The sequence below is a fragment of the Anser anser genome (assembly GCF_964211835.1).
Source record: "Anser anser genome assembly, chromosome: 5".
Taxonomy (NCBI): Eukaryota; Metazoa; Chordata; class Aves; order Anseriformes; family Anatidae; genus Anser; species Anser anser.
In genome coordinates, this window is record NC_139725.1 from 35179845 (window position 1) to 35205757 (window position 25913).

General features: G+C 48.8%; 2 protein-coding genes across 13 annotated transcripts; one reads left to right on the forward strand and one right to left on the reverse strand.

Moving 5' to 3' along the window:
• The first annotated feature begins 131 nt into the window (after window positions 1-131).
• RIC8A (RIC8 guanine nucleotide exchange factor A) lies at window positions 132-15246 on the forward strand. Of its 4 annotated transcripts, none has more exons than XM_083839487.1 (11): window positions 132-271; window positions 1598-1697; window positions 5265-5312; window positions 7544-8158; window positions 8806-8900; window positions 9724-9874; window positions 10734-10829; window positions 11083-11227; window positions 11685-11829; window positions 12965-13084; window positions 13990-15246. In XM_083839487.1, the coding sequence occupies exons 2-11, from the start codon at window positions 1614-1616 to the stop codon at window positions 14108-14110; spliced, it is 1620 nt and encodes a 539-aa protein (XP_083695613.1). In that variant the 5' UTR covers window positions 132-271; window positions 1598-1613; the 3' UTR covers window positions 14111-15246. The 4 variants fall into 4 exon arrangements, with proteins under 4 accessions (XP_083695613.1, XP_083695615.1, XP_083695614.1 ...); XM_083839489.1 differs by having other exon boundaries at window positions 14307-15246; XM_083839488.1 differs by lacking the exon at window positions 132-271 and adding an exon at window positions 589-1413.
• Window positions 15097-25502, reverse strand: SIRT3 (sirtuin 3). Of its 9 annotated transcripts, none has more exons than XM_083839504.1 (8): window positions 25323-25502; window positions 24992-25091; window positions 23723-23920; window positions 22982-23214; window positions 22737-22837; window positions 22348-22509; window positions 21696-21935; window positions 15097-20063 (listed from the first exon to the last, which is right to left on the reverse strand). In XM_083839504.1, exons 1-8 carry the CDS (start codon window positions 25375-25377, stop codon window positions 20043-20045), a joined length of 1110 nt encoding a protein of 369 aa, XP_083695630.1. In that variant the 5' UTR covers window positions 25378-25502; the 3' UTR covers window positions 15097-20042. The 9 variants fall into 9 exon arrangements, with proteins under 9 accessions (XP_083695630.1, XP_083695629.1, XP_083695631.1 ...); XM_083839503.1 differs by having other exon boundaries at window positions 23723-23923; XM_083839505.1 differs by lacking the exon at window positions 25323-25502 and having other exon boundaries at window positions 21696-21831; window positions 21862-21935; window positions 23723-23923; window positions 24992-25248.
• Window positions 25503-25913: the final 411 nt, after the last annotated feature.

The window sequence follows — 25913 nt, forward strand, 5'->3', positions numbered from 1 at the left end:
GCTTGTGACACCTCCAGACCAGCCCAAAGAGGCGGTGGCGCCGTGTTTCCCCCCAAAAAACCCCAACGCCGCTCGGTGAAGCCTCCACGGCTCCTTCCCCTCCGCCTCCGGTGCACGGAGGAGCTCGGGGGAGGGCCGGGGCCGGAGCCAGGAAACGCGGCAGGAAGCCGGGGCGGCGGGGAGGAAGGTGCCGGGGCTTCCCTCCTCGCCGCTGCCCGTCCCCAGAGGGCCGAGGCGCCCCCCTTCTGCTCGGCTCCGGTGTGGAAAGGAGGTATGAGGAGGGAGCTGAGGGACAAAAATAAAATTAAAAAAATAAATGAGGGGGTTACGACATGCTGTGAGCTGCTCCTGCCCCCTGAAAATAGAGGGAAGTCACTCCGGGTACCCAAGTCTGGCAGTGCTAGCGGTGCCTGTTGTGGATGAGCTGCTTCTCCTGCTCTTGTGGCCCAGGGCTTGGCGTTTTGTTGGGTTTCTAGATGCAGGGCTTGCCCTCAGCCCTGGAAAGTCCCCCCTTTGGCTGTGCTGGGGCAGGGAGGGGGGGATAACGTGATGCTTTGGGATAACCTGATGCTGCTCTCAGCACAGAATGATTTTCAGGAGCAGAGTCGTATCTTGTGATTACATGCATCCGCTGCTCAGCCAGGCTGTGGAACGTGGCACATAGCTCCACAGAATCTAAACAGATGTACGAGCTCGTGTTTGCACTGAAATTTTGTTCGATGTTCCATGATTAGGAGTTACTTTTCAGCACTGTGGACTTGCCTGGCTGTACAAGCTGTTAAACTTTCGCCTAGTTTAAAAATAATGATTATCTCTGTCATTATGCGCATCTGCTCATTTACATTATTATCGCGAAGTGCATTATACTCTGTAATGACACACAGATTTGAGCCAGGGAGGCCAGCCATCCGCCATATGTGCGTTTTTACCCCCCTGTGCAGTGTATCTGCCATAATCTGGTACGTGGTCTGTCTCAGGCATCGAGTGTCCCAGCACACAGAGCAGCGAATGCAACAAAATCGGCAATTCTTTCTTTTCACCACCTTAAAAGGTAGCTCCACCTTAAAGCAAGCCCGGAGGTGCTTGCCTATCCGTTTGGCTTTCCTCTCCATCTCTTTTTACTCCACAGCAATGTTTCTGGATTTATTTTTTTGTTGTTCTGTGCGGTAACAGAAATCAGGACAGCCAGGGGAGGAGGAGGAGGCAGGGAGCTATTTCAGGGAGCTGCTGTTATCTGTTCTCTGTTAATCCCCTGGCTGGGAGGGGGGGAGGTTTTCCTGAGTGCTTTACTGGAAGGGCATATATTAAACATTGAAAAGCAAAGAGAGGAAGAGGATTAAAGGGAGAGAGAGGAGCCTGGCTGCTGGTTGTACTTGGGTTATCCATCTGCTCTGCTTTTATGGATGCAACAGAGTGAGCAATTTCACTTGGGATTTTTTTTTCTGGTTTTGTTTTTTTTTTTTTCCTCCTCCTTCTTTCCCCCACCCCTTTCTCACTCCCTCTCAGATCCCTGTGTGTTGAGGTACCTTTGCATCACTATTATCCAGGAACCCTGGAAGCCCCCTCACTCCCCTTCTCTGTTTCACCTCTGTTGTAGCTGAGCTGTTGAGATAATGGAGCTCGGGACTGTAGTAGCCACGGTGGAAAATGGGGAGCAAGACACAGTCCTCAAGGTGCTTCAGATCTACAACCGGGAGGTGAGTGGGTATCAAACCTCTGCCTAATGTCAGCTTCTGTTTACAAGGCTGGAAGCAGGTTGGCCATGTTGTGGGATTTCTGTGCTACCCAGCTGTCCCCAGTCTGCCTCCTCTGAGCGCATCTGTCTGTGCATTTCTGCCATGGAGATGTTACAGGCTGCCTCGTCTTTTACTTGCAGACTGCTTCTTCTTTGATGTTTTGCTATGAAGCATCTAAGTAGCCTTGCTTTATCTTGTGTCCTTGAGATACTGGAAGAAAAGCACATAGAAAGGATTTTCTTTATTATCCAGATTCTAAGTAAAACTTGGCAGGGAAATAATCATGGGTGTGAAGACCAAGTAGGAGGAGCTCTTTATATTAGGCAAGGTTTGGAGGTAATAAAACTCAAATCTAGGGAGGAGCTGCAGGTGAAATTGTGATTTGCAAGTAAAAGATAATTAGGGAACGACATGAATGGAGGCTGGAATTTGATTCAGGCGCCTGGTCTGAAAGCTGACTATACAAAATAATGAATATAGAATATGAATAAGAATGGCTGGGAAGCAGAAATGGAAGTGATTCTAGCCTTACAGTGGCAAAAGATTATCTGTGGGGGTAATTTACTTTTGAAATAGACTCTGGTTGTCGGGAAAGTCTCTTTCAGAGGGTTTCCGCCAGGGTAGGGCTGCCCCTGCAGATCTATGTGACTCATTCTGCACCATTCTTAAGTAGGTGGGAAGTCAGTGGGGAAAACCTGTGGATGTTTTTGCACGAGCATGCAATAAGGGGAAATGTGCTACTATTTCCAACAGTCAGTTTTGAAATAGGGAGAAATCTTAGCTAAGAAGTAGTGAGTCCCTGTTAAAAAGAGGTCAGCAGGATCAACATCACCTGCAGCAGCTGTAATGCTGAAGAAATTAGGAGAGCAAATGGCACTTGATGTGCAACCAGTCTGAGGCATCAAAACACAATATTTTCTGTAGAATTCCTCCAGCTGGATCCTTTGTCAGTGTATCAGGCGTAGGAAACTTGTGAGAATGTCAGTGATTTTGCTAGTCTGGAAGAAATGGAGCAAACGAAGAGGATATGAAACTGCAGATAAAATAAGCAAATTCCTTACGTAACTTTTTACTGCAAAAGCTGATGGTACTGTACCCTTTTCTGCGGGTATATGCTTTTTAATTCACTATTGAATATGCAGTCGATTCCTGGTTGCCAGGAATAACTAGCAATGTGGTCTAGTGGAAGGTGTCGTTGCCCATGGCAGGGGGTTGGAATTAGATGATCTTTAAGGTCCCTTTCAACACAAACCATTCTGTGATTCTATGAATAAAAAAAATCTAAAGCAAAACCACAGGTATTGTGAAAATGTACGTAAATGAGCTTATGGGAGCCTGCAAAGAGGATGAGATGGGAAGAGAACAAGTGCCATGGATGTCTGCAGAGCACATGGGTTCCAGGACTGAACTGCCAGTTCCTCATAACATGGTACAACAGCCTGTGCACAGATCAGATCATAGTGTTGAAGCACAAGAGGCCAGCCCCTGGTCCAGCACTACAGGAGTACAGCTGTCCTGCTTCTGCACCTGCAGTTTCTCAAGTGATGCATCAACATCAGCTTGGGTGAAGCAGAACCGTAAGGTGGTACGTACCGCAGGAAACAAGCTCCGCTGTTCAGACATGCAGATGGGATATCAGTGGATTGCAGAAGCTCAAGAGAAGGACTAGCCCAGTGCATAACAATAATTGTTTGTGGTGAGACTAATTGTCATTATTGAGCAGCTCTGTAAGTGCGTGTCTGCAGTGTAACTCAGTAAAAGGTGATGGGGAGCGCTAAGAAAAAAATAGAGAAATATGATATAATTATACCCCCATGTCTCTATCTGTATCTGATCAGGCTGTATCTATGCATACATAATTAATGTTTCCATAAATTTTAAATATTTTGATTCTCAGAAGCATTCCACATGTTCTCTTGGTATAAATCAGAATTGCATCATTGACTGGGAAGTGCTGCTTTTTACCAGGGACCCTTTGATGTTTTGTGCTGAGCTGTTCATTGGAAACCAATGTAGCCAGAAAGGAGACTGTCCTCCTAGGCACAGCCACGAGACACACAGGAACATTTCATCTGAGCAGAGGACAGGACTGTTTTATTACGAAAAAGGATGTAAAGGAGGTGTAGAGAAATTCAGATTTCTTCCAAAACAGGCTCTGGAACTGATCTGTGCAGGAAATCAGACTTGACTGACAGTCCTTGTCTGTGACTTGAGACAACGTGTGGGATAAAAGGAAAAACTCCCTGGTGCTGTGTGGCTCACCTTTGGCGATCTCTGCCAGAAGTTAGGAAGCAAAGAAGGTAGAGAGGATGGCTGCTTTTCCTACCTGGTTCCAGCAACTCCTCCTTTGCAGTACTTGCTGTCAACCTATCTTATTGAAGAGGTTGTGAATTATTTGTGCATATTAACCATTCTTCAGTTCAGTTCAAGTGCTCTCTGATGCAAAGTCACACAGGAGTAACTCAGGCTGTGAGGTGCCACGTGGAGTGGGGTGTTTACCGATGTCTATCAGTTGTGTTTAAAGAACACGACCTGAAAAATACTCTTACTTCCAGACATCGTAGGAACAAAGAACACAAGGATCTGTTTCCAAATAACAAGGAGAGGGTGCTTTCAGTCAGGAAAAGGAACAATAAATAAGAAGGGAAGAGGTGTGTAGGCACAGCTTGGTGGTGTCACTGAGGGGAGGAATTGCCCAGAGAAGCTGTGGATGCCCCATCCCTGGAAGTGATCAGTGCCAGGCTGGATGGGGCTTTGAGCAGCCTGGGCTGGTGGGAGGTGTCCCTGCCCGTGGCAGGGGGTTGGAACCAGGTGGTCTTTAAGGTCCCTTCCAACCCAAACCATTTTATGACTCTTTGTTACAGACTGTTATGGGATATTTATGATGAATACCCACTTCACAGCTGCAGTATTTAAAAATAAGTCTGTCCATCAAATGGGCACAGCTTTGACCTGTGGCACTGAGCCTCCAACACAGAGCCAACAGAAGAGCACAATGGGTATTATTCATCACAGATCTTTTTCTATGATGAAAAAGAAGCATGGGCCCCTGGAATAGCAGGGATCTTGGTCAAGGAAAGCTATTCTGACCTGGCAGTATGGGTCACAATGTCTGTGCTTTCCAAACCGGCTTCGTTCCCTGCTTGTTGTGATGCCAGTAGTTGGAGTTGCTTAAGAAGGAACGATGTAGGAGAGAAAAGGCAGGCAGGAAGCAAAAACCTCAGAGGCAGGAAGCAAAAATTTCAGCAGCAGGAAAGCTGTCCTTTTGTCTGGCTCCTCAGGAACTTCCACTGCTTGTTAAAAATGCTGTGAATATTACAGACCTCTCCGAGTGCTGTTGCACTCCTTTCCATGCTGATTCCCTGCCTCTGTGCTGGTAGGTGACTGTTTCTGAGAAGACTTCTTTGCCTTCGCTTTCTTTTTTAGACCTGTTGCTTTCAAGCTGAATTACTTTTCCCTGGCTGAGGCAAAGAGTTTTGTTTTTTAAGCTATTACTTCATTTTAATTGTTTCTGTTCTGCCCCCACAGAAATCTCAGTGCTTCACCTTTGACGATGAGGAACGGGAAGAGAGGAAGGTAGGCATGTTCTTTGCTTTCTTCCTCTTGTTGGAGGGGTAAATCTGCTGCTCTGCACTTGTGTCCAGCAGGGCTTGGTGGTGGCAGCTCCTTTGGGGAAAGAGATGAGTGGTTTTTTGAAAACTCGATAAAGTACCTGCCCAGGGAATGGTGTGCTCAGGGCATCTGGCTCTAGTTTTTCCATCAGTAGATGATGGTTTAGGATAAAGGTCAGCATCCTTCCAACATTAGCAAACCCTTTGGGTTTGGAGATGTGTATAGCCTCGGCCACAGGTGTACAGAAAATGTGATCCTTTGTATGGGTCTCAGTGGTACGAGTGTGCTGGACAAAAATCATAGCAACATGCACGCCTCTAGTGGGTGAGTGCTTTCACTGTGAGCCAGCTGCAGGATTTGACCAGGGCTGTATATTAACAGACGCTTTAAACTGACATAATCTGGTGCTTAATGGACATAAACACCCCTGTCTGTTCACTTCCAGTCTTGCATTTCTCATGCCAGGGCAGACCTTTGCATGGCTGCACACTGAATATGCTTGGTGGGCTGATCTGCTGAAAAAAACCTGAACAAACAAAAACCAAAAACAAACAAAAACTATTTTTCCTGGCTGATTTTACATCTGGATCAGTTTTGTGGTCCCGTTCATTGGTTGGTTGCACTACTGCCCGTGTTAGCGCAGCAAGCACAGACAGGGCAATCAGGGTGTAGAACGGGACCTCTTTTGTCCTTGCCATTGCCAGCTAATGCTAGCGTGAAGTTTTTCCAGCTGCAGCCTGACTCATGGTCAGAAGGTCGGAGCTCTTTGCCCTGCACTGACTTGCTGTTTGAGCTGGAGTGGCCGCGCAGGCTGTGAGTTCAGGCGCAGAGCTAAGGTGCTCTACTTCTTGGGTGTCTGTCATCAAATATGAATTGGGCATCACCGTGTAATTCTGCGTGTTCGGTTCTTCTGAAGGTTTAGCTGTGGACACACGTGCTTTGAGATCTCTTTAGCCTGACTGAGTCAGAGGCATTGGTCATTTAGGAATACATCTTTAACTCCTGTGTCTGTCTCCTCTTATGGAAGGAGAAGAGGAATGACTGTACTTTCTTGATGCTCAAGGGTGTAATTGTGGGGCATAGTTCATACGTTGAAGCTTTTTCAGTTCTTTCAGTCTCACATTAAGGGCTAAAATGTATGGTTCTTTCATTCCTTTCCTCAGTCCTTTTATTACTATGAACTAGCATTGATTAGGTTGTGTTAATCCAGTTCACTGAGTGATAGCAAACCTTGTAATCTTAAATTTCTTTGCTCCAATGATAGGCACAGAAAGACCTTTACTCTGATACTGTTATTGTTAGAGAGACCTAGTGAGATCTTCCCTCATCGTGGTATGATTGCTTGAGCAATGGAGTACTAGTGAAATGTGAAGTGTTGCTACACGTAGTTAAAGCCAAGCTTGGTTTTGTGAGGCGTTACCTTTGCTCTCGTACTCTTCCACTGCTTGCCATCACATACAATACTGTTAACCACCAGGGTTAGCTTTTCAGCTGCTGTAAATTGGTGTTACTGGAGCTCTGCCAGTCTGTACCTGCTGAAGATCTGGGCTAGTAGGTCTCCAGACAGCCTTGAGATTTAGGGAGGTACTTCTTATTTGAATCTTCTGAGGTCTTTTCATTTCCTTTCCTACGATATCACAAACCCTTCTGAACTCATTTAGTTCCTCTTCCCCTCCTGCAGCAGTTTTCTGATGCATCTCTCAAGCTTATCAACCTGTTTCTGGAGCACCCAAGGCAGATGCCTCCCTAATCTTAAGGCTCTGGTGAGAGTGGACATCTGCTGTTGCCCTGAAGCTATGTAAAGGGGCTTTTTTGCCCTACTGTCTCTTAACTTAACAGAGCTGTCAAGTAAACTGTGTTAGCCTAAACCATCCTAACCACAGGTGAACCTCAAATAAGCAGTCATTCCTTAGGTCAGTAGCAGTAGCCTGTTGTACTCTCCCCCTTTGATCTGATACCATCTCCCAGCCATTCTTTGTCTCTTGCTGCTTGTCCTTGCTTGAATTGAGCTGGGACTGGATTCCAGAGCCAAATCATTCCCGAGTGCTGCCAAATGCGCACCTGAATCAGAGCTGGTAGCAGGTCCATGTCTAGATGATGCTCTCATCTTCCAGGGCAGAGTGTAACAGGGTGGTACCCTTGAGGGAGCGCTATGAAGTGTCAGCATGAGGCATTCTTTGTTTCCAACTGCACAGAAAATGGCCCAGCTACTTATCAAGTTCCTGGAAAGAGAGCTCCAGCCATCCTGCCAGGTCACCTGTTTGGAAAGCATCCGCATCCTGTCCCGGGACAAATACTGCCTTGACCCTTTCACCACCAAGGAAGGGTTGAAGACCCTCTCTAGGCACGCTGGCATCGATTACTCAGAGGAACTCATCCGGGAGGTCCCAGACTTGGATGTCATCCTGGAATCCCTCAAATGTCTCTGCAACATCGTTTTCAGCAGCCCTCGGGCACAGGAGCTGACAGCTGAGGCTCGGCTGGTGGTGGGCCTGGCCAAGCGCATCAAACTGTACAACGAGAGGAGCCTTCCTCACGAGGTCAAGTTCTTCGACCTGCGCCTCCTGTTCCTGCTGACGGCGCTGCGAGTGGACATCCGACAGCAGCTGGCCCAAGAGCTCAGGGGCATCGGCCTGATGACAGACACCCTGGAGCTGACTCTTGGTGTAAAGTGGATGGACCCCTACGAAGTTGCCACCGAGGAGGGACTTCTCCCACCTTTGCCTCGGCAAGAGACAGAGCGAGCCATGGAGATCCTCAAAGTGCTCTTCAATATCACCTTTGATTCCAGCAAGAGGGAGGTAGATGAGGTAAGCTCCTTGATATTGCACCACACTACATCTGCGTGTTTCCAGGCTATGGCCTGACTACTCTTTTTCTCCTCTGCTTGCATTTCCTCGTAGTAGATACTAGCCCCCAGGCAGCCCCCAGTTACATGTAAGGGTAGCAAGAGATGTGTGTGTCTGGACCTTTTTCTGTAGTTCACTGCCTCTATCTGATGCATTAAGGCTTTTTCAGCATTAAAATCTGAAAGTTGGGCATTTTTCCCTCCTAATGACATGATTGTTGCCCAAGTGGGAGAGCAGAGCCCCCAGATAACTCCTTTCTGGGTGAAAGGGTGGCCTGTTGCCTTTTCACCGCTGGACAATGTCAGAGGAAGGTTAGAATCGTTCTCTGATTCTAAGGGCTGATGGAGAGCGTCTCTGGTTAATCCACGGGCCTGCTTTTGGGCCTCTTCCAGCCCTCGTACTCAGTGTTGTAGAGTGATGGGAAAGGTATTGGGCAGCAGGAAGACTGTTGACATCAGCAGGGGAATTTGGAGCATATTTCCCCTTAAACACCCTGCTGCTGGTTGTTGGAGGGAGGGATGGGAATGCGGGTTGCAGGGGCAGCAGGCTTTGGGTTGTGGAGGATCCCTTTTTCTGATCGAGGTTTTCATTTTCTATTTTGGGGCCAGGAAGATGCTGCTTTGTACCGGCACTTGGGTGCCCTCCTGCGCCACTGCCTCATGATTTCTGCTGACGGAGAGGACCGAACGGAGGAGTTCCACAGGTCTGTTAGATAACTAGATAATGATCCTCACAGAAACAGACCTGAAGCCTACCCAGGGCAGGCCCTGCCTGACCTTGGCATTACCATCCTTTGCTTGTATGGTGATTGTTAAGGTCACTTCTGACAAACAGGCATCTTTGGTCCAGCCTGCAGGTTCCTCATGCTGCTAGAATTCCAAAACAGCCCTGCCCTTTGCAGTCAAATTATGTGCACTGATACCACAGCCTCCTGTTTACAGGAGGAAATGTTTTGTCTGAGCCTGCCTGACTGCAAGGGTCATATTCAGTGTCATGTGCCAGGTCTTTTCAATGGTGCTACCCACTTCAGTGAGCCAGAGCAGATCTATTCTGCCTTAATTAAAGAGTCCCTGGGCTGGCCTTAATTAACTGTCTGTCTCCTGAGCCATGCTGAGAAATTGTCTGTGCCACGCTGCTAAGCTTTATTGGTCCAGGAGTGTCAGTTTTGAGCAAGTGGCACCATCCTGTCCGCAAGAAGACCATAGTGGGAGGTATCCTGAACGTGGTGTTGCAGTGGCCATCAGGATACGAATGAGTGATGGAGGTCCTAGGTACAACCCTTGGCCACCCAGGTTGGTCCTACTTGGCCTCTGTGTCAAGATCCATAGCTTCTCATTTGTCACTGAAGTCTTTTTGGACTTCCAGCAAGTTGTTCAGCTGTACAAAAAAGTAGTTTCATTTATTTTCATTCGCACTTCTCACACTCCTGGAAGTTAGTAATGAACCTTAATTTCTGGATAGCTGAAGAATTTCTATGAACAAAAATCCCCGATTGTGTGTTCACTTTTCTTCTTTCACGTGTTCAGCCATACAGTTAATCTTTTGGGCAACCTGCCCCTGAAATGTCTGGATGTCCTCCTGACCCCAAAAGTCCGGCCAGGCTCGCTTGAGTACATGGGTGTCAACATGGATGCAGTCAACATCCTGTTGGATTTCCTAGAACGCCGCCTCGACAGGGTAAGTTGAGAGGCTGCTGTGCAGAGTTCTTGGCTGCTCGTTTTCACAAGTTCACTGCAGGGCACCTTCCCTGCATTCAGCCTTGAAAAGCCCAGCGCCGACACGTTGTGTCAAAACCACAGGAGCACCAGCAAGGCACGGTTACTTTGGAGCTAGTGCTTTACAGAAGTGGCTGTTTTTAGCAGAAGCAAAACCATTATAGTTGGTAGGACTGAAACAATATCTGCGAACTGGGAGGGTCACTGTATTGTTGCTGCTACTGCCACTAGTGAGATCGGTTGAGCTGCAAATGGTTAGCTGGGTGATTAAAATATAAGTGCTTGGTTTCACTCAAGTAAATGGTGATTTGCTGGGCAGCTTAATGATTTGGATGCAGCCAAATTGTTTGATGGGCTTTTCTGACACTCTCTGAGCAGTCTGCTGTCTGAGGACTGGCAGTCATGCTCTTATTTATCAAGGCCATTCATCTTTCTTCACTCCTCCCGAGCCCCTTGTGCTCTTTTGTTCCTCTGCTTCTGAAAGCCTGAATTTGCATTATTACTGAGCTGGCGGTGGTTTGCTGTCTCTGGAGTTATTCCAAAAGTCCTCCAAATTTTACCGCCGCACTTCTCTGTGCTAGAAGCTCTGCACGACTATTTCTAGCGCTGCTGTGCTGCAGAGCAGGGCTCGGAAAGCCTGAGGGGTTAGAGGAGTGATGAAGCACTGAAACTCCTGTTGCAGAGGCTGGAATTGCTTCAGTGTCCATCTGTTTCCTTGCCACTCGATACTCGTGATGTCTACCACAAGCCAGAGAAATTGAACTGAACAAGCCACAGAAATGTGACTGACATGTTGCTCGTTTTTGTGAACGCTTCTCCAGGGACACAAGCTGAAGGAGAGTTTGACCCCTGTGCTGAACCTGCTGACTGAGAGCGCCCGAGTCCACCGCCAGACAAGGAAGTTTCTGAAGGCAAAGGTACTCCATGGTTTCAATTAAAAGTCAACTAAAAGTCAAGTGATGCTGAACAGCAAGCTGCCTAAATATTGCCATCCAAGGAGAGTATTAGGTTCTGACATGTTGGGGGTTGAAGCCCATGACACCTACAGTGTTTTTTCTACTCACTCTGTGGGTTTATTAGATTTAATTGATTTGTAAAGTGCATGTTCTTTTTTCCCTGCATGACCAGCTGTTCCAGGTCCACTGACCACCCTTCACTGTGGCCTTGTAGGTGCTGCCTCCGCTCCGGGATGTGAAGAATCGTCCGGAGGTGGGGAACTCGCTGCGGAACAAGCTGGTGCGTTTGATGACCCACATCGACACCGACGTGAAACACTGCGCAGCAGAGTTTCTTTTTGTGCTCTGCAAGGAGAGTGGTGAGTCACAGGGACTTGTCACAGGCTTTGGTGAGAGGGAGTCCTGCAGCCTGGCCTCTGGGCAAGTCAGAGTGTGGGACGGGTGGCTCTGTAGACACCAGGAACCTCTGTCTTCCCTTGGGCTGGATGCATTAGATAGGGAAAAGAGTGGAGTTTCCAAGGGCTTGCTGTCTGTCATGGCAGTGGTGACAGGAAAGCTCTCCTGGAGGACACCCTGACACCCTGAAGATAGCCTGACGTGCTTTCAGACTCCCCCCACACCTCGTGTGTGTTGTCCCTGCCGTTCCTGGTGCGTGGTGTGGGAGCCTTGCTCCCTGTCACTGGCTTCACAGAAACACTGGCATTTCTGCGTCTCCATGGCCTTGAACCAATCTTGCTGTCAGAGCATGGAGGAGCAGGCGGGGCTGGAGAGGCAGGAGGGAAAACACAGGGTGTTCTGTCTCTGTCCTCCCTTTAGTGTCGCGGTTTGTGAAGTACACAGGCTATGGGAACGCAGCTGGGCTTCTGGCAGCGCGAGGCCTCATGGCTGGTGGTCGGGAAGAGGGAGAGTACTCAGAAGATGAAGACACCGACACAGAAGAGTACAAAGAGGCAAAGCCCAAGTACAGAACTCTGCTCCCCCTCTGTAGCACCCTTACTCCTACACCTCCTTCCCATTCCTTTGTCCCTTCTTTCATCTGCCTCCATGCCACCTCCCTGGTGTTTCATGTGCAGTGTTCCTTCTTCTTTATTTAAGTTTCACCGTTAGATGTGATGTTGTATTCCACTACCTTTACCATTTTTTGGGTGAAATGTCTCTGTGGCCGAGCTGCCTGTGGTGCGTGTGGTCACTGGTGGATAGATCCAGTCCCTACAGCTGGGCACGGCCTCTAGAGCAAAGTAAATCTGTTCAGCCAGAGCCTGTTCTGCACCAGGCCTGCTTGTGGTGTGCGTGTGGCAGCATATCTCTAATCGGTATCCTGTACACCTTTTTGGTATCCCCACATAGAGGCAGGCTTTTACTGTGCACTGGGATATAGGGGACGAGGGCTTTCCCTGCTTGCAGCAGGGTTGAAAGTACCAATTGCCTCTCTCCAGCTCCAGAGCCCTGTGCTGCTGGAGTGAATTTTGATTTTTTTTTAAATTTTTCTCCTTTCCTTGCTATTGGGTGGTGGTAATTCAAGGGTGAAATGTATGAAGGGAGAGCTGCAGAATTGTTCTCAGCTGTGAGTCCCACACTTTCCAGCATCCCATTAAATGTGGTTTACGCTTTATTTTTTTATTCTTTTTGGTGTTAGCTTTTTGCCTCCTGACTTAAGGAGAGGGAAGATGTGTTGCCTCCCCTTGTGCACGTGGTTTAAAACTGCACAGTGGAATTGGCAGGATGGGGATTTCTCACCAGAGAAATGAGAGGGATTTGTAGCAGGGGAGGACTGTGTGTAGGACATACAGGAAGAGATCAGAATCAACATGTTGTTGCACTGCAATAACACGAGACCTAACCTAGGCAGCGAGACCAGAGGGCACTGGTTTGTGGCAATTACAACCAGCTCTGCCAGTGCATGCCTCTGCTCGGTATAGGTAAAGAGAGTTTTTAAACAGACTTCTTACCTCTGTGCTTCACCTCCCTCCTTTGCCACCCTGCCACCTCCCTTGCGTTTCATGTGCAATGTTCCTTCTTCGTTATTTAAGTTTCACCCTTAGCTGTGATGTTGTATTCTTCTACCTTTACCTTTTTTCTCACCATTCTTCTTGTAGCATTAACCCTGTCACGGGACGTGTTGAGGAGAAACTCCCCAACCCCATGGAAGGGATGACTGAAGAGCAGAAGGAATATGAAGCCATGAAGTTAGTCAACATGTTTGACAAATTGTCCAGGTACTAGAAGATCGTGTGTAGTGATGTCTGTATTAACAGCTGGGTGCCTGTAATTTACATTTATCGCTGGCCTTGGGAATGCATTCGAAGAAAGGCATCTGCAAACGGAAGGAACATAAGGCAGTGGGAGAGATACATGGAGAAATATTTCCAAATTTCCTTAGGCCAGGTGCTGTTACACCTAGGGGAAGGCATTGCAAGCCCTACAGACTTCTTTGGTCCTATGGCTTGCCATGAAATCCCCGTACATGCCTACGGTGGGTTTCCAAGCACTTGCCACCTCCCCAGGGTTGGCTGAGTGCTAAGTAGCAACAGCAGCCACGGTCCTAGCAAGGCCGCTCGGTAGGAGATGGCATTCTGGGGACACATGGCAGCTAGTGCCACCAAGTCCCCTTCCCTGCAGGAATGCTTTCTCCAGTCATCTTCCATCCGTCGCTAATTGGCATCGCAGGGAGGAGCCCAGGATCTGCCGAGAGTGTTCTGACCACCCCGCAAGGGTGGGAGGGAGAAGGGCAGCGCGCTTTGTGCACGCAGTTCCATCGTGTGCTAAAGGGAGGGGAACGGAGGCTGATGCCAGCATTGGTTTTCCTCTGGCCATCCTGTACCATGGAATGGGACCCTAAAACCTGAATCTTTTCCAAGGAAACGGGATTGCAACACCTGAGGGTGTTCCTTCTAGCCATTGCCTCACAGTGCCGGAGGTCTCACAGCTTTAACTGTCCTCGTCTCTACAAAGGGATTCTTGCTCTTCCTGCTGGCTCAGGGTTGTTCTGGACTGCCTCATGGCAGTTTGCGCGGGTCCAGCGTTCCTGCTGTAGGATGTGTCTGTCTCTGCAGTAAATTCTGCTGTAAATTTCTGCTGTAAATTTGTGTTACCTTCCCCCCTTTCTCCTCCCTGGCTGCAGAGAGCAAGTCATCCAGCCCATGGGCATCACGCCGAGTGGCAACCTGGCCCCCATGGAGAATGCCATCCGTGATATGGCTGACGAGAGGTCATCATCTGACTCAGACCTGGGGCTGGACTGATCCAGACCTCTTGCCCCAGCCTCAGAGAGCTGGGGAGCCTCTCTCCGTTCTCCCTTCGGAACTGGTGCTGCACCCAGAGGCTAGTACTGGGCCAGAACTCTCCCTGTGGTGTCTGAATCCAGCCTGGACCCTCACAGTCCACAGGGAAGAACACCTCCTGCCTCCTCCACAGCTCTATAACCACCTCTCCTTCCAGGGGATCGTCACGGCCTGGCTCTACCTTGGTCTCTCCCATTGGCAGCTTTGAGGATTTCACACTCCAAATTGCTTCCAGGACTTTTCAGTAGGATTTTCTTTTTTAAATATGTGATGCTTAGGAAAAAGGGTCGGGGGGGAATCTTTCTGTCATACCATCAGGGATCAATAATCTGCAGAGCATCTTGTGTATGTGCTGACACTTGTGTGGCTGCATGTCAGCAGCGTGTACGTGTCCCTGTGTGTACGGTCAGCCCGATGTGGGGGGAGCTGCTCCCCGGGAACGTGGGGCTGCAGGGGAGGAGTGTGAGGAGTTATTCACCATGGTTTTGGGGAACGGTGTCTGTGGGGTGCCTCAGCATCCTGCGCCCATTTCCTTAGCAGGAAGCTGTGCGCTACATGTGGCAGTACGAGTGACTGTGTCTGTGCAAGCAGGGCTGCGTGGATGTACGCGTGTGTCCGAGGGGAGCACTGGTGTGTGTGCTGTGGGGGGCAGGCAGGAGGGGAGGCCTTTGTGACATTTCCAGCGTTCCCATTGATCACGGGAAAGAAACTCGCAGGTGGCTGCCAGCAACGCTCTGGTATTTAGTCTGTGGCATTGTGCAACGTTCCCAATGCCACAGAGTTTAGGTTTTGGCATTATCAGCCTTTCCCAATCTCACGCTTTCTGAATGAAAGGCCAAAATATGTGCTTTGTGTGCTGCCTCCTCACCTGCCTTGGCTTTCCCATAGACCCACTGCTGTTTGCACCCAGGGGCTGGTGTTGGTCTTGTCCTTTGCCATGGCTTAGATTTGTCTTTTTTTCCTTTTTTTTTTTCCTTTTTAAAGAAAAATGTTTTAAAGAAAATATTCCTGTTTGTCTTATACTAGGAGTTCCAAAACTTATTAGCACAAATAGGAATGCAAACATGATGCTAGAATAAAGGAAACCTTCTGACGAATTTGCACATGGCAGTGATTCATCAAATGTGGTATCTCTGAGCAAGTAAGGAAATATCTTTTTCTAATTAACACATGGTTGTGCTCCAGCCACCCTGAACTTTAGTTTTATTTGGGAGGTAAAATTGCAGCATTAAAATGAAGCTAAGTCAGAACCTCTCACTGTACCGCAGCCGCTAAATATATCTGAATGGGGCAATCTGAATTTAATCCTCAAGCTTCAGTCCTTAGTTTACAAAAACAAACAAACAAAACTTAGCCCCCCCCCCCTTTTTTTTTAAATTAGAATATTTGAGTTGGAATGGACTTATGAAGATCAAGTCCAACTGCCTGACCATTTCAGGGCTAACCAAAAGTTACAGCATATTATTAAGGGCATTATCCAAATGCCTCTTGGACACTGACAAGCACGGGGCATCAACCACCTCACTAAGAAGCCTGTTGCAGTATTTGACCACCCTCATGGTAAACAAATGTTTCCCTACCCCATAGGAACCTTCTCTGGTGCAGCTTTGGGCCATTCCCACCTGTCCTGTCATTGACTACCAGGGAGAAGAGGCTGGCACCTCCCTCTCCACTTCCCTTCCTTAGCAAGTTGCAGAGAGCACTGAGGTTGCATCTTGGCCTTCTCCAGAACAGATGAACCCAAGTGTCCTCAGCCTGTCCTCACAGCTTGTGCCTTTCCAATCCTTTTACCAGCTTTGTTGCCTTCCTCTAGAGGCTTTCAAGTATGTTAACATCCTTTTTATGTTGTGGAGCCTAGAACTGCACACAATCTTCAAGGTGAGGCTCTGCTAACACTAAATGTAGTGGAGGAATCACCTCTTCTGACTGGCTGGCCATGCTGTGTTTAGTGCATCCCCAAATGCAGTTTGCTCTCTTGGCTGCCAGGGCACGCTGCTGGCTCATGTTGAGCCTGCTCGACCAGCACCCCCAGATCCCTCTTCTGCAGAGCTGCTCACCAGACCAGTTGTCTCTCCATTCTGGACCGTGTCAGGCATTACTCCATCCCAGGTGAAGAACCTGGCACTTACCTTTGTTGAATGTCACGCTGTTGCTGATTACCCAGTCCTCTGATGTATCTAGATCCCTCTGCAAGGCCTCTCACTCCTCCAGGGAGTCAACAGCGAACTGGGAGTAAACTCTCGGTTTAGTATCATCAGCAAACTTGCTGAGGATGCATTCCACTCCTGCATCCAGATCCTTGATAAAAATATTGAGCCCTAGAACTGAGAGCTGGGGAAACACTGCTAGTGACCAGCCCCCAGGCAGATGTAGCCCCATTCACGACAACCTTTGAGCTCTCCTGTTGAGCCTGTTCATTGCCCAGCATGGCACGAACCTGTTCATCTCACAGCTGGACAATGTGTCCAGAAGGATGCTGTGAGGGACACTATCAAGGGATTTACTAAAGTCCAGGAAGGTTATGTCCACTGCCTTCCCTTCAGCCATCAAGTGGGTGATGCTATCACAGAAGGAGAACAAATTATCAAGGCAGCACTTTCCCTTGATGAACCCGTGCTGACTATGCCTGACAATGCCTTTGTCCTTTAACTGCCTTTCAGTAGCACTCAGGGCAATCTTCTCCCTAACTTTTCCAGGTACTGAGGTCAGACTAACAGGTCTGTATTTTCCTGGGTCTTCTCTTGTGCCCTTCTTGTAGGTGAGTATAACATCGGCTAGCTTCCAGTCAGCAGGCACCTCCCCAGACTCCCAAAACCTTTGGTAAATTGTTGAGAAAGGTTCATCTGTTATAGTCCCTAACTCCTTCAGTACTCTGGGGTGAATCCCATCAGCCCCATGGACCACTGACCATTCAGCTGATACAACTGGTCCCTTGTGATTTCAGTGGCTGCAGAGGAAATGTCACTACTCCCCCAGTCATGGTCTTCCAGCTCAAAGAACTGGGCAGCCCAAGATCTATCATTAATATTGAAAACTGAGGCAAAAAGGCATTAATGCCTCTGCCTTTTCCTCATCCTTGCTTGTAAGGCGACCATCTTTGCCAAGTATCAGTCCAATGTCTTCCTTAGGGTCTCCTCTTGCTGTTGACATTCTTATTAAAAAGCCTTTTCTGATGTTGATTTGCCCCTTGTGCCTCACAGCAAGCAGCTGTTTACAGGACTGTTCTTCATCTCCTTCGCAAATGCTCTGTATTGGTTGAAAATCCTGCACACCAGCTCTGTTTTCTCTCTGTGCAACAGGGATTTGCTGCTCAGCCTTTGCAGCAGGACGTGAGACGATTTGGGTCCAGGGAGGCTGCAGCTGAGGGCAGCAGGGGGGATCAGAGGGTTTGCGGTTGTTCCTGCCCATGTGTATTTAGGAATCAGTGCTTGCTTTTGTAAGGCTGTCTATGCATGAAGAAAAGCTGAAAGAATGCTTCGTAACTGCGAGGTTAGTTCTTCAGCATGATTATGATTTTTTTTAGCAGTCATGATTAAAGTTACAGATTCTCCCAGGGGTGTACAGTGTTTATGTGAAACTGACCCACTGAAATTCGTGGATAGCTTTGTCATGAGAATAGCTTCAGCAGGTCACAGCTGGAGCCTTCAGGCCAATTGTATCGCCCTTTTTTTGTTTTTGTTTTGAGTAACAGGAAGAAAAAAATACACCACCAAACAAACAGAAAACCACCACCCTAAATCTTCTACATGAAAATGCAGACCTCTGATCTCTTTCTAGCTGGTAAGGCTCTCAAGCTTTACATGCAAAAGAAAAGGGTTTGTTTGTTTGTTTTTTAATGCAACACTTGTACTGTTCTTGTATTCAAATATCCTGCTTAAAGCCATGATGAGCCCTGATTTCAAAAGTGCCAGTGCAGGTGGGGGCTGTGCTCACCACAGGCCACTTCTGGGTAAGTCGCAGGGTACGGTCTAAAAACAACACGTCTAAAAACAACACGTTCCCTTCATTTTCACCGTGAAGCCGTGTGCCACGAGGCTTCTAGTCCTCTGCAAAGTGGGCACAACCCCTCTGTTTTTACTGATGCTGCATATTCAAATGCACCCACTGGGATCCTGGCTGCAAGAAGGACCACGCCAATATATTTGAATTGCACATTTGGATAAACAAGTCTGTTCATCTGGCTGGGAATTTGTTCAAGCCTTTTTTCTAGGAAGCTGCTAGGACACCAAACACACAAATCTGTGGTCCCGTCCTGACTGCAGTAGCATCCCTAGAGCTAGTCTGATTTACAGCACCTGAGTATTAGGTCCAAACACTTCTAATTATATATATAATAAGCCATACAACAGCTTTTTGAGGCTCTAGCTTTGCCTCAGAAACAGCTTTTAGAGCATAGAAGTTAATAAGTGTACCAGTGTTGTATTAGTAAAATGTAGCTGTATGCTTAAATGCTTTTGTTCCCTTCACTATGGTTTTCTGCATTTGAGTGTTGACTGTAACAATGCGGTGGTGTAAAATGTTTTGCATTTTACTGTGCTTGTTTAGAGCTCGTTTTAATCTGGGACTGCGTGTGGAATGGTTGCTGTGGTAATAGGTGGGTCACCCTGAGACACCTGGGTGTGACTTCAATCCCCACAGCCAAATTTGGAACCAGTGGCAATGAATTTCATGCCCTGTTACAGAGAAGATGCTCTGCAACACCTGTGACATGCAAAGTATGTCTCCTAGGGCATGTTTGGGAAAGAGTGGGAAGTAAGTGCAGGGCCCTGATAACTGCCTCTCCCTGGGACAGCATTTACAGGGAAGAAAGGCACCCCTGTAAAGTTAAAAAGAAAAAAAAGGGGAGCAGGGAGGGATAAAAAGCAGGTGAAAGAGTGGTAGTGGGGGGGACAGAATGTATTCAAAGATTAGGGAATATGTGAATTTTACAGAAAAACCCTCAGCTGGCACAGCAAAAGAATTCAAACTCTTTATTATTAAATAATTAATACTATACTGATTGACAGCTATTCCAGTGGCTTGATTTGGCCTTCCTGAACAGGACCAGGGGCTAGGCCCCAGTTGCAGGCACAGTAACAGCATTCATCTCCTGATTAGCAGAGGTTTCATCCAAGGACTAAATGCTACAAGTCTGCAGCAGCTGACAGATCACGACTAAGACAAAAATATCCGTGGAGGAGCTGTGAAATGAGTTGGTAGATGCTCGGTCCTGTGGGGGCAGTTGGGAAACTCACTCCAGAATTAAGTGATTCTGACCAGCTGCCTTCTGGCCTGCCGTAAGGCCTGACTTTCGTGGCATTTTCAACTCCGGCTCTGGGAAAACCAAGTCCTCTGAGGGTCTCCAAGGTTGGATGGCTCAGAAAGAGGGAGATGCTAACCACAAGCTGCAGCTGCATATCTTGTCTGGCATGCTGTTGTGAGCCCAGGAGCTCCCGGTGACTTACTGGTGAAAGTCTCATGGCTGGACATTGTCAAATAGCGTGCTGACAGGGCGACAGAGCCACAGAAGAGGAAAGTGTCTCCTAGTGGGTGTTGAAATGAGGTAAGGCAAGGAGGGAACAACGTTCACTGGCTACATAAACTGTTCTGAAATCTCAGGTAGAAAAGCCTTCACGTGCAGGAACAGTTTGCAGCTTGGTATTTGGGCTTTGCTCCCTTCAGCTTCCCTTCCTTCGTGGTGAAGGCCTCGCTGGTCTGCTTGCAGGCGGGCTGGACTGAGCCGCGAGCATCCCCCTCCTCCCGGAGTGCCAGTCCCAGGTAGATTTGCTGCTGCAGAGCTGGACGGCCTCTCCCACAGCTCCCTGCCATCATACTGTTCTCTGCCCATGCTGGGCACGACAGTGTCTCCTCTTCAAGGTGAGCGTTGCTCTCCAGCAGCAGGGAGCCAGCTGTCCTATTTGTCTTTTGCATCCAGCTAAAAATAGAAAGACCACACAGTGTTTGCTGGGGTGTTTCAAACCTCCCATCCCCTGCTATTTCAGTGAGCGATGCTTGCTAACACCAAAATCCCAGGGCGAGGAGGAGTTGTTTTTTTTTTTTCCCCATGCTTTACCACATTTGCAGCAGCTTTATCCATCTGAGATGCAGAACAGCACAAGCATTACATCAAGGACCGGTTGCTCATACAAATGCAACATGTCTTACAATGCAAAATCAAAAACCTAACCAATAATTCCTAATTAAACCTAAAAATTCTTATTCATTCCTATCCAACAATCCGATGAAAGTTATAACAACCTTAACGTTAACTTGGAATACTGAAGCCAGATTTTCTCTCAGGTCAGGAGAAATTGTGTGCAAATATTAACATACAAACTCTTAAAAATACAACTGGCCTTTTACTACAGCAAGTTGTCAGAGCCCTACTGCCGAGAACGGAGCTGTGCTCATTGTCACAAGCAGAAGAATGGGCCCGGCCCATACGTTAGAATTCTGACTTAAAGAGAAAAGAAAAAAAGTTTAGAGCATTTCATGCCACATGTGGAAAAATCTTCCCAGTGGATCTAAAGTAATATAGCAATTAACATTAGCATTAAATTTAAAGCAATTAAGAACTTGCTTGCTGACAGTTTCTCACTTCTGAAGATCTCAAAAGACTACAGATGTAAGAAGAATGGATGGTGAAATAAACAATCAGGTGAAAAAAAAGATGCCAAGTCTTTCATTAGCAACTCGGCACTGTTGTTCCTGCTTGCTGCTTGGTGGCTGTAACGTACCTGCCACTGCAGCACCTCGCTCGGCGTCAGCCGTGGCACAGTGAGAGACGACTTTCCTTTCTAGCATTACCTGTTTCTCACAAGTGACCAGAAAAGCCACTAGAAATGAAACCAAAGCAATTTAAGGGAATGTACAGAAAGGGGGAACCTCCACTAAGGCGATGCTTAGCTCCTTGGTTTAGTTCAGCAGTTACTCACGTCAGCGTGTCAGGCGGCACTACCAGCATCACAGGCCCAGGCTCACAGCCAGGGGAAAGCAGCATAAAAACCAAGTCCTCTGCCGACTTACAAGATTGAACTGGATTTATCTGACATAGATGACAGAGGGGATTTTTTTTTGGTCTGTCACTTCCAGGTCCAGGATACTGTCCCCAGAGCTCAATGGTGAGTCCGGTCCGTTCCATTTGGGAATAAATAAATAACAGATGAAAGCCATAGAAAACTTTTCAGTAATCAAGTGGGTCACTTCTTGAAGAAGCCCTAATGTACCTTTGCTCACCCCAGTGCCTGGCCTTTTCCATATTTTTCCTGTTTCAGCTGAGGTTGGCAGCTCTCTGTCCTCCCCTTCTTAGCCGCATAGCACTGTCTCTGCTCTGTGGCACTGCGCCTGCCTTCATTGTGAAATACCACTTGGGTTTGCTATTTTTCTTTCTGTAACCCTTCTGCACGTTTCTGTGGTCCTTCTCTCTGAATGCAGACTGCAAGCGTGGCAATGTCTGGGGTACAAGTCTCTAATCCTAGCAAGCACTATCTGCTCCCCCCCGAGATAACTCCAGCACGAGGAACAAAGAGGCTAAGGGAGGGAGATGGGGCTCTGAGCCCCTTCCCACCTTTTCTTTTTCCTTCTGAATTAGTGCTTGCATCTCTTCGTTCCAGTCCAGCAGCTCCACCAGCTTCTCGACCCCACCGACCACGTCCCCCAGCTGGGCTATGTCGTTGTAGCGCTGCTGCCAGGCAAACGGTCCTACGAGATCACGGTTGATGAGGACTCGGGGAACGAGATCACGGTTGATGAGGACTCGGGGAACGGAGCTGCGAACAGCTCCTGCCAGGCTGGCAAAGGGCTCCACCTGAAGGAAGGCAACCCAAAGGAGCAGAGAGAGACCGTCACCCGGCTGAGGGGCACTGAAGGCATGAACTCATGCACACCAGGACTTCGTTAGTGCTTAACAGATTCTCCCACTGTGGGCTAAGCTACCCCAGCTTTGAACAGGTCACGGATGTCACCAGTTATCTGGTGGCCTTTCTTCAGGTAGACACAAAAATGCTTCTTTCTCGTTAGGTGCCCACCTTTACCAGGAGCACACAAGGTTTTTCGACTTCACAGAGCGCATGCACCCTATTTCTCACCTTGCCACCTCACATTTTACCTTGAAACCCAGTTTCTTGCCTTCTCTAAACCCCCTCTCTCCTCCAAAGGCCCTCAGCCCTGTTGGTGTGCCTTTTCCTTCTTGTGAGACGGGGTGTTCCCTAGTCCCAGACCTCCAGGGACGTTCCGATGACAAAAAGCAGATCCGCCATGGGGAAGTCTGTCAGGTGCAGGAAGAAGCGCTGCGGGAGCTCCTCGCCAAAGAACACGATATCAGGCTTGACAATTCCAGTGCAGACATGGCAGTGAGGGACCTTGTCTGCCATGACGTCCCCCTGAAGTAAAAGCACCCAACACCACTTGTTATGGGGCAGCACATACCTGCACAGGCAGGGTCACAGCCACATCGTAGCCTTGCTGTAACATCCAGCCCCTCCATTTCCTTGCACCAAGTCTAATCCCCTCCAACAAGCCCCGCTGGCCCTGAGGGCAAAGTAACGGGCCTGTGATAGGTTCTTCTCTTTGCATTAGTTTGTGTCAATGCCCAGCTGTGACCACTCACCCTGAAGTCCTCTCCTGGGAATTTCCTTCGACAGACTGTACAAGTGGCAGTGGCGAAGGTGCCGTGGGCTTCCACCATTCTGTCAGGAGGGATCCCAGCAGCTGGAACACAGCACGTGGGGACGGATCAGCTCAGCATGAGGTGACTGAACCAGAAACTCCTTGTTCGCTAGGCATTTCCCCAGTCCTGCTCCTCACCCTCTTCCTGGTATTTTGCCGTTGAGAGCTGGGGAAGAGAAAACTCACCTCTCTCCAGCCCGTCAATGTTCTGGGTGTAGAGCCGCAGAAGAAGCCCTTTGTCATGAAGGAGCCTCAGGAAATAGTGGGCATAGTTGGGTCTGTAATTGCCAGGGTACAGCTCCTTGGCCAAGGTGAAAAAGGGCTTGGGGTTGACAAAGAAATAGGTCAGCTCGAAGATGGCTTCTGGATAAGGGATGTCATACTGCTCAAGGTTACTGTAGAGGCCACTCCCTGGGGACCTGCAAAGAGAGGAAAGCAGGACTGGTGGTCAGACTGCAGGAAGAGAACCAGATCAAGACACAACAGAGCACACAGACAGGTCCTTGTGGTCTCTCTTGCTGTTTTGCATCATCCGTTCAGAGCAGAGCTGCATCAAGAGAACACCTGAAACCATCTCTGCACAGCAGAACGTGCCTTGTGGGTCTGATCTAGTGCCACCCCACCTTCTCCTGGCTGCAGAGGTGAGCTGACAGTCAGAGCTGGAAGGGCCAAGGTGGTGCAATCAATGCAGCCACAGAGCCAAGCAACAAGCACGACTATCATCCTGAAGATCTGGGCCAAAACGTGACCCAGAGTGGTGCCAGCCTGCTGTTAGCGGACAGAGAATAAGCAGGCAAGAAAACTCCCGTGATTAGCCTAGCCTGGCACAGACAAATAAAACGTAGCAGGCACCACCATTACCTAAGCTGAAGATCCTGGCAGTCCCAGCACTGAAAAAGGATAAGTAAAACAACAAAGGCATTATACCTAAAATCTGGGATACCACTGGGGGTGCTAATCCCAGCACCAGCCATCACCACTATTTGGCGACACTCCTTCTTCCGAATTAGCTTTGCCACGTCCTGCAGGGTGAGCTGCTTCTTCCCACCATCATCTCCCCATCCGCCCAATCCTAAAATGGCTCTGGCGGCAGCAGACAGAGAGAAGGGCCTGGTCCCTTGGATCCTGCTTGGAACAGAGAGAAAACACAAGAGGTAGCATGCTGTCAGAGACTTCAGCTGAAAGAACTGTTCAGGGGGAGAAAAACACCCCAAGAAATTGCAGAAAGCTCTTCCATCTGCAGGACTGTGTGCTGGTACTTAATCAAGGAGGAGAAAGCTTAAGCGTTAGTCTAATTAATGCCCTAGGAAAAGGTGCTTTGCTTTACACTTTCTTACGAAGACCTAAAAACGCCAAAACAAAACACACCATATTCCCCTGAGAGTTTTTGTTTGTTTGTTTGTTTTGTACAGGGGTGGACACAGGACTGTGAGAACAGTGTTCAGAGAATTGCAAGTCTCATAATCTACTTGCAATGCTTCTGGGATAATGAAGACTCTTCTCTACGTCCTTGGTTTCAAGAGGTTTCCAACAAGGTGGTGTGGTCACTCAGGGACAATGCTGCCCAGGTTAGCACAGACATTTCACCAGTTCTCTATTTCCCTTGGGGGCTCTGCCATGGGAGAGCTCCACATATAAATGGAAAATGACTAAAGGAATTGCAGGTCAGCAGTACATGCAGATGGGGCTGAGAACAGTCATTATCATCTCAAGGAACAGTTTCTCCCTGGACAATTAGTGCTTGCTAGTTAAGAACAAGTCCAGGGAAGGCGTGGGAACATGAAGAGCCAAGAGGGAGCTGCTGGATCTTGGCAATCTGCAGATAACAATTACCAAGTTCTAACATTGTCCTCAGCGTGGCTGACAAGGACGTGGCTCTGCCTTGCCAGGCCAGATTCCCAGAGAGCTAAATTCATAACCTGGCAAACGCTAACGTTTTTCGGCTAAACCTCTCTACTCCGAGGAGAAGAGCTCCTCGAGCTCCCAGGCTGGAACACACCAGCTCAGGCTCACAGACACGGAGACCGTGTGCCTGTTCAGACAGCAGGAGCGACGTTCTGCACGGTGCACTTTCAGTGTAGGAGTGTGAGCCCCTTCCTGCTGGGGTCCTGCTCCCGTACGGGTGCAGAGGCCCGGCGGGACCAGGCAGCAGCCCCAGGTGCGGGGTGCCTGCTCTCCCGCAGCCACGCAGCCCACCTCCACGCTCCGCAGCTCATCCCGGAGCAGGAGAAGAGCCGAGCCAGGCCCCGGGGGCCGCCTCTGTCCTTTGGGCCGCGCTCCCGGAGGCTCCTCCATGCTGCAAGAAAGCACAGAGCCGCTGAAGGGGCGGCTCGGGGGGGTCCCCTCAGCCTGCCCCAGCGCCCAGCCCTGTGCCTCATCCCCTGCTTCTCCCCCCCGGCGCCCCTCACAGCTTCGAGCCCTCACCCACCCCTCACAGCCCTCTCCCTTCCCCCGAAGCCCTCTCCCTTCTCCGGATCCCTCTCCCTTCCCCGGAGCCATCTTCCCCCCCCCCTCTCCCGGCCCCCACCCGCCGCCAGGAGGCCACCGGCCGCCACGACCCCGCGCCGGGCCCCCCGCTCCATGGCTCCGCGGCCCGCTTTGGGGCCGGGCCGGGCTTTTTTGGGGCTGCTTTATTTATCTATTTTTTTTTCTTTGGGAGGGAGGGAGGCGTTGCCATGGCTGCGGGGGGGACCCAGCGTGCCCCGCGCGGGGCCGGAAAGGAGGGCTTTGGAGAGGGTGTGTGTGGCTTTTTATTATTATTATTATTATTATTTTATTTTATTTTGGCGTGTGTTTTTATTTTTTTCTGATTTATTTTTTAGGAGCGGGGAGAAAAAAAATAAATTGTTGCCACGGCTGTCGAGGCCATCCCCAGCGTGCCCCGCGCGGGGCCGGAACTGAGTGCTTTCGTGTGCGTCTTTTTATTTTATTTTATTATTTTATTTTATTTTGGCCTGTGTGTTTTTATATTTTTATTCTGATTTATTTTTTTAGGAGCAGGGAAAAAAAACCAACTAAATCCCAGCTTCGCCACGGTTATCGACGCGATCCCCAGCGTGCCCCGCGCGGGGCCGGAAATGAGTGCTTTTAGTGTTTTGGTTTTTTTTTAATAGTTTTA

Excerpts from the sequence above, each read along its gene's own strand:
- RIC8A (XM_083839487.1), top strand. The coding sequence starts at position 1,614 with ATGGAGCTCGGGACTGTAGTAGCCACGGTGGAAAATGGGGAGCAAGAC. Across the intron at positions 5,313-7,543 it reads AGGAACGGGAAGAGAGGAAG|AAAATGGCCCAGCTACTTAT; the intron begins GTAGGCATGTTC and ends CCAACTGCACAG. Across the intron at positions 11,830-12,964 it reads TACAAAGAGGCAAAGCCCAA|CATTAACCCTGTCACGGGAC; the intron begins GTACAGAACTCT and ends TTCTTCTTGTAG.
- SIRT3 (XM_083839501.1), bottom strand. The coding sequence starts at position 25,173 with ATGAGGCACAGGGCTGGGCGCTGGGGCAGGCTGAGGGGACCCCCCCGA. Across the intron at positions 22,838-22,981 it reads CATTGACGGGCTGGAGAGAG|CTGCTGGGATCCCTCCTGAC; the intron begins GTGAGTTTTCTC and ends GCTGTGTTCCAG. Across the intron at positions 22,510-22,736 it reads TCCCAGGAGAGGACTTCAGG|GGGGACGTCATGGCAGACAA; the intron begins GTGAGTGGTCAC and ends CTTTTACTTCAG.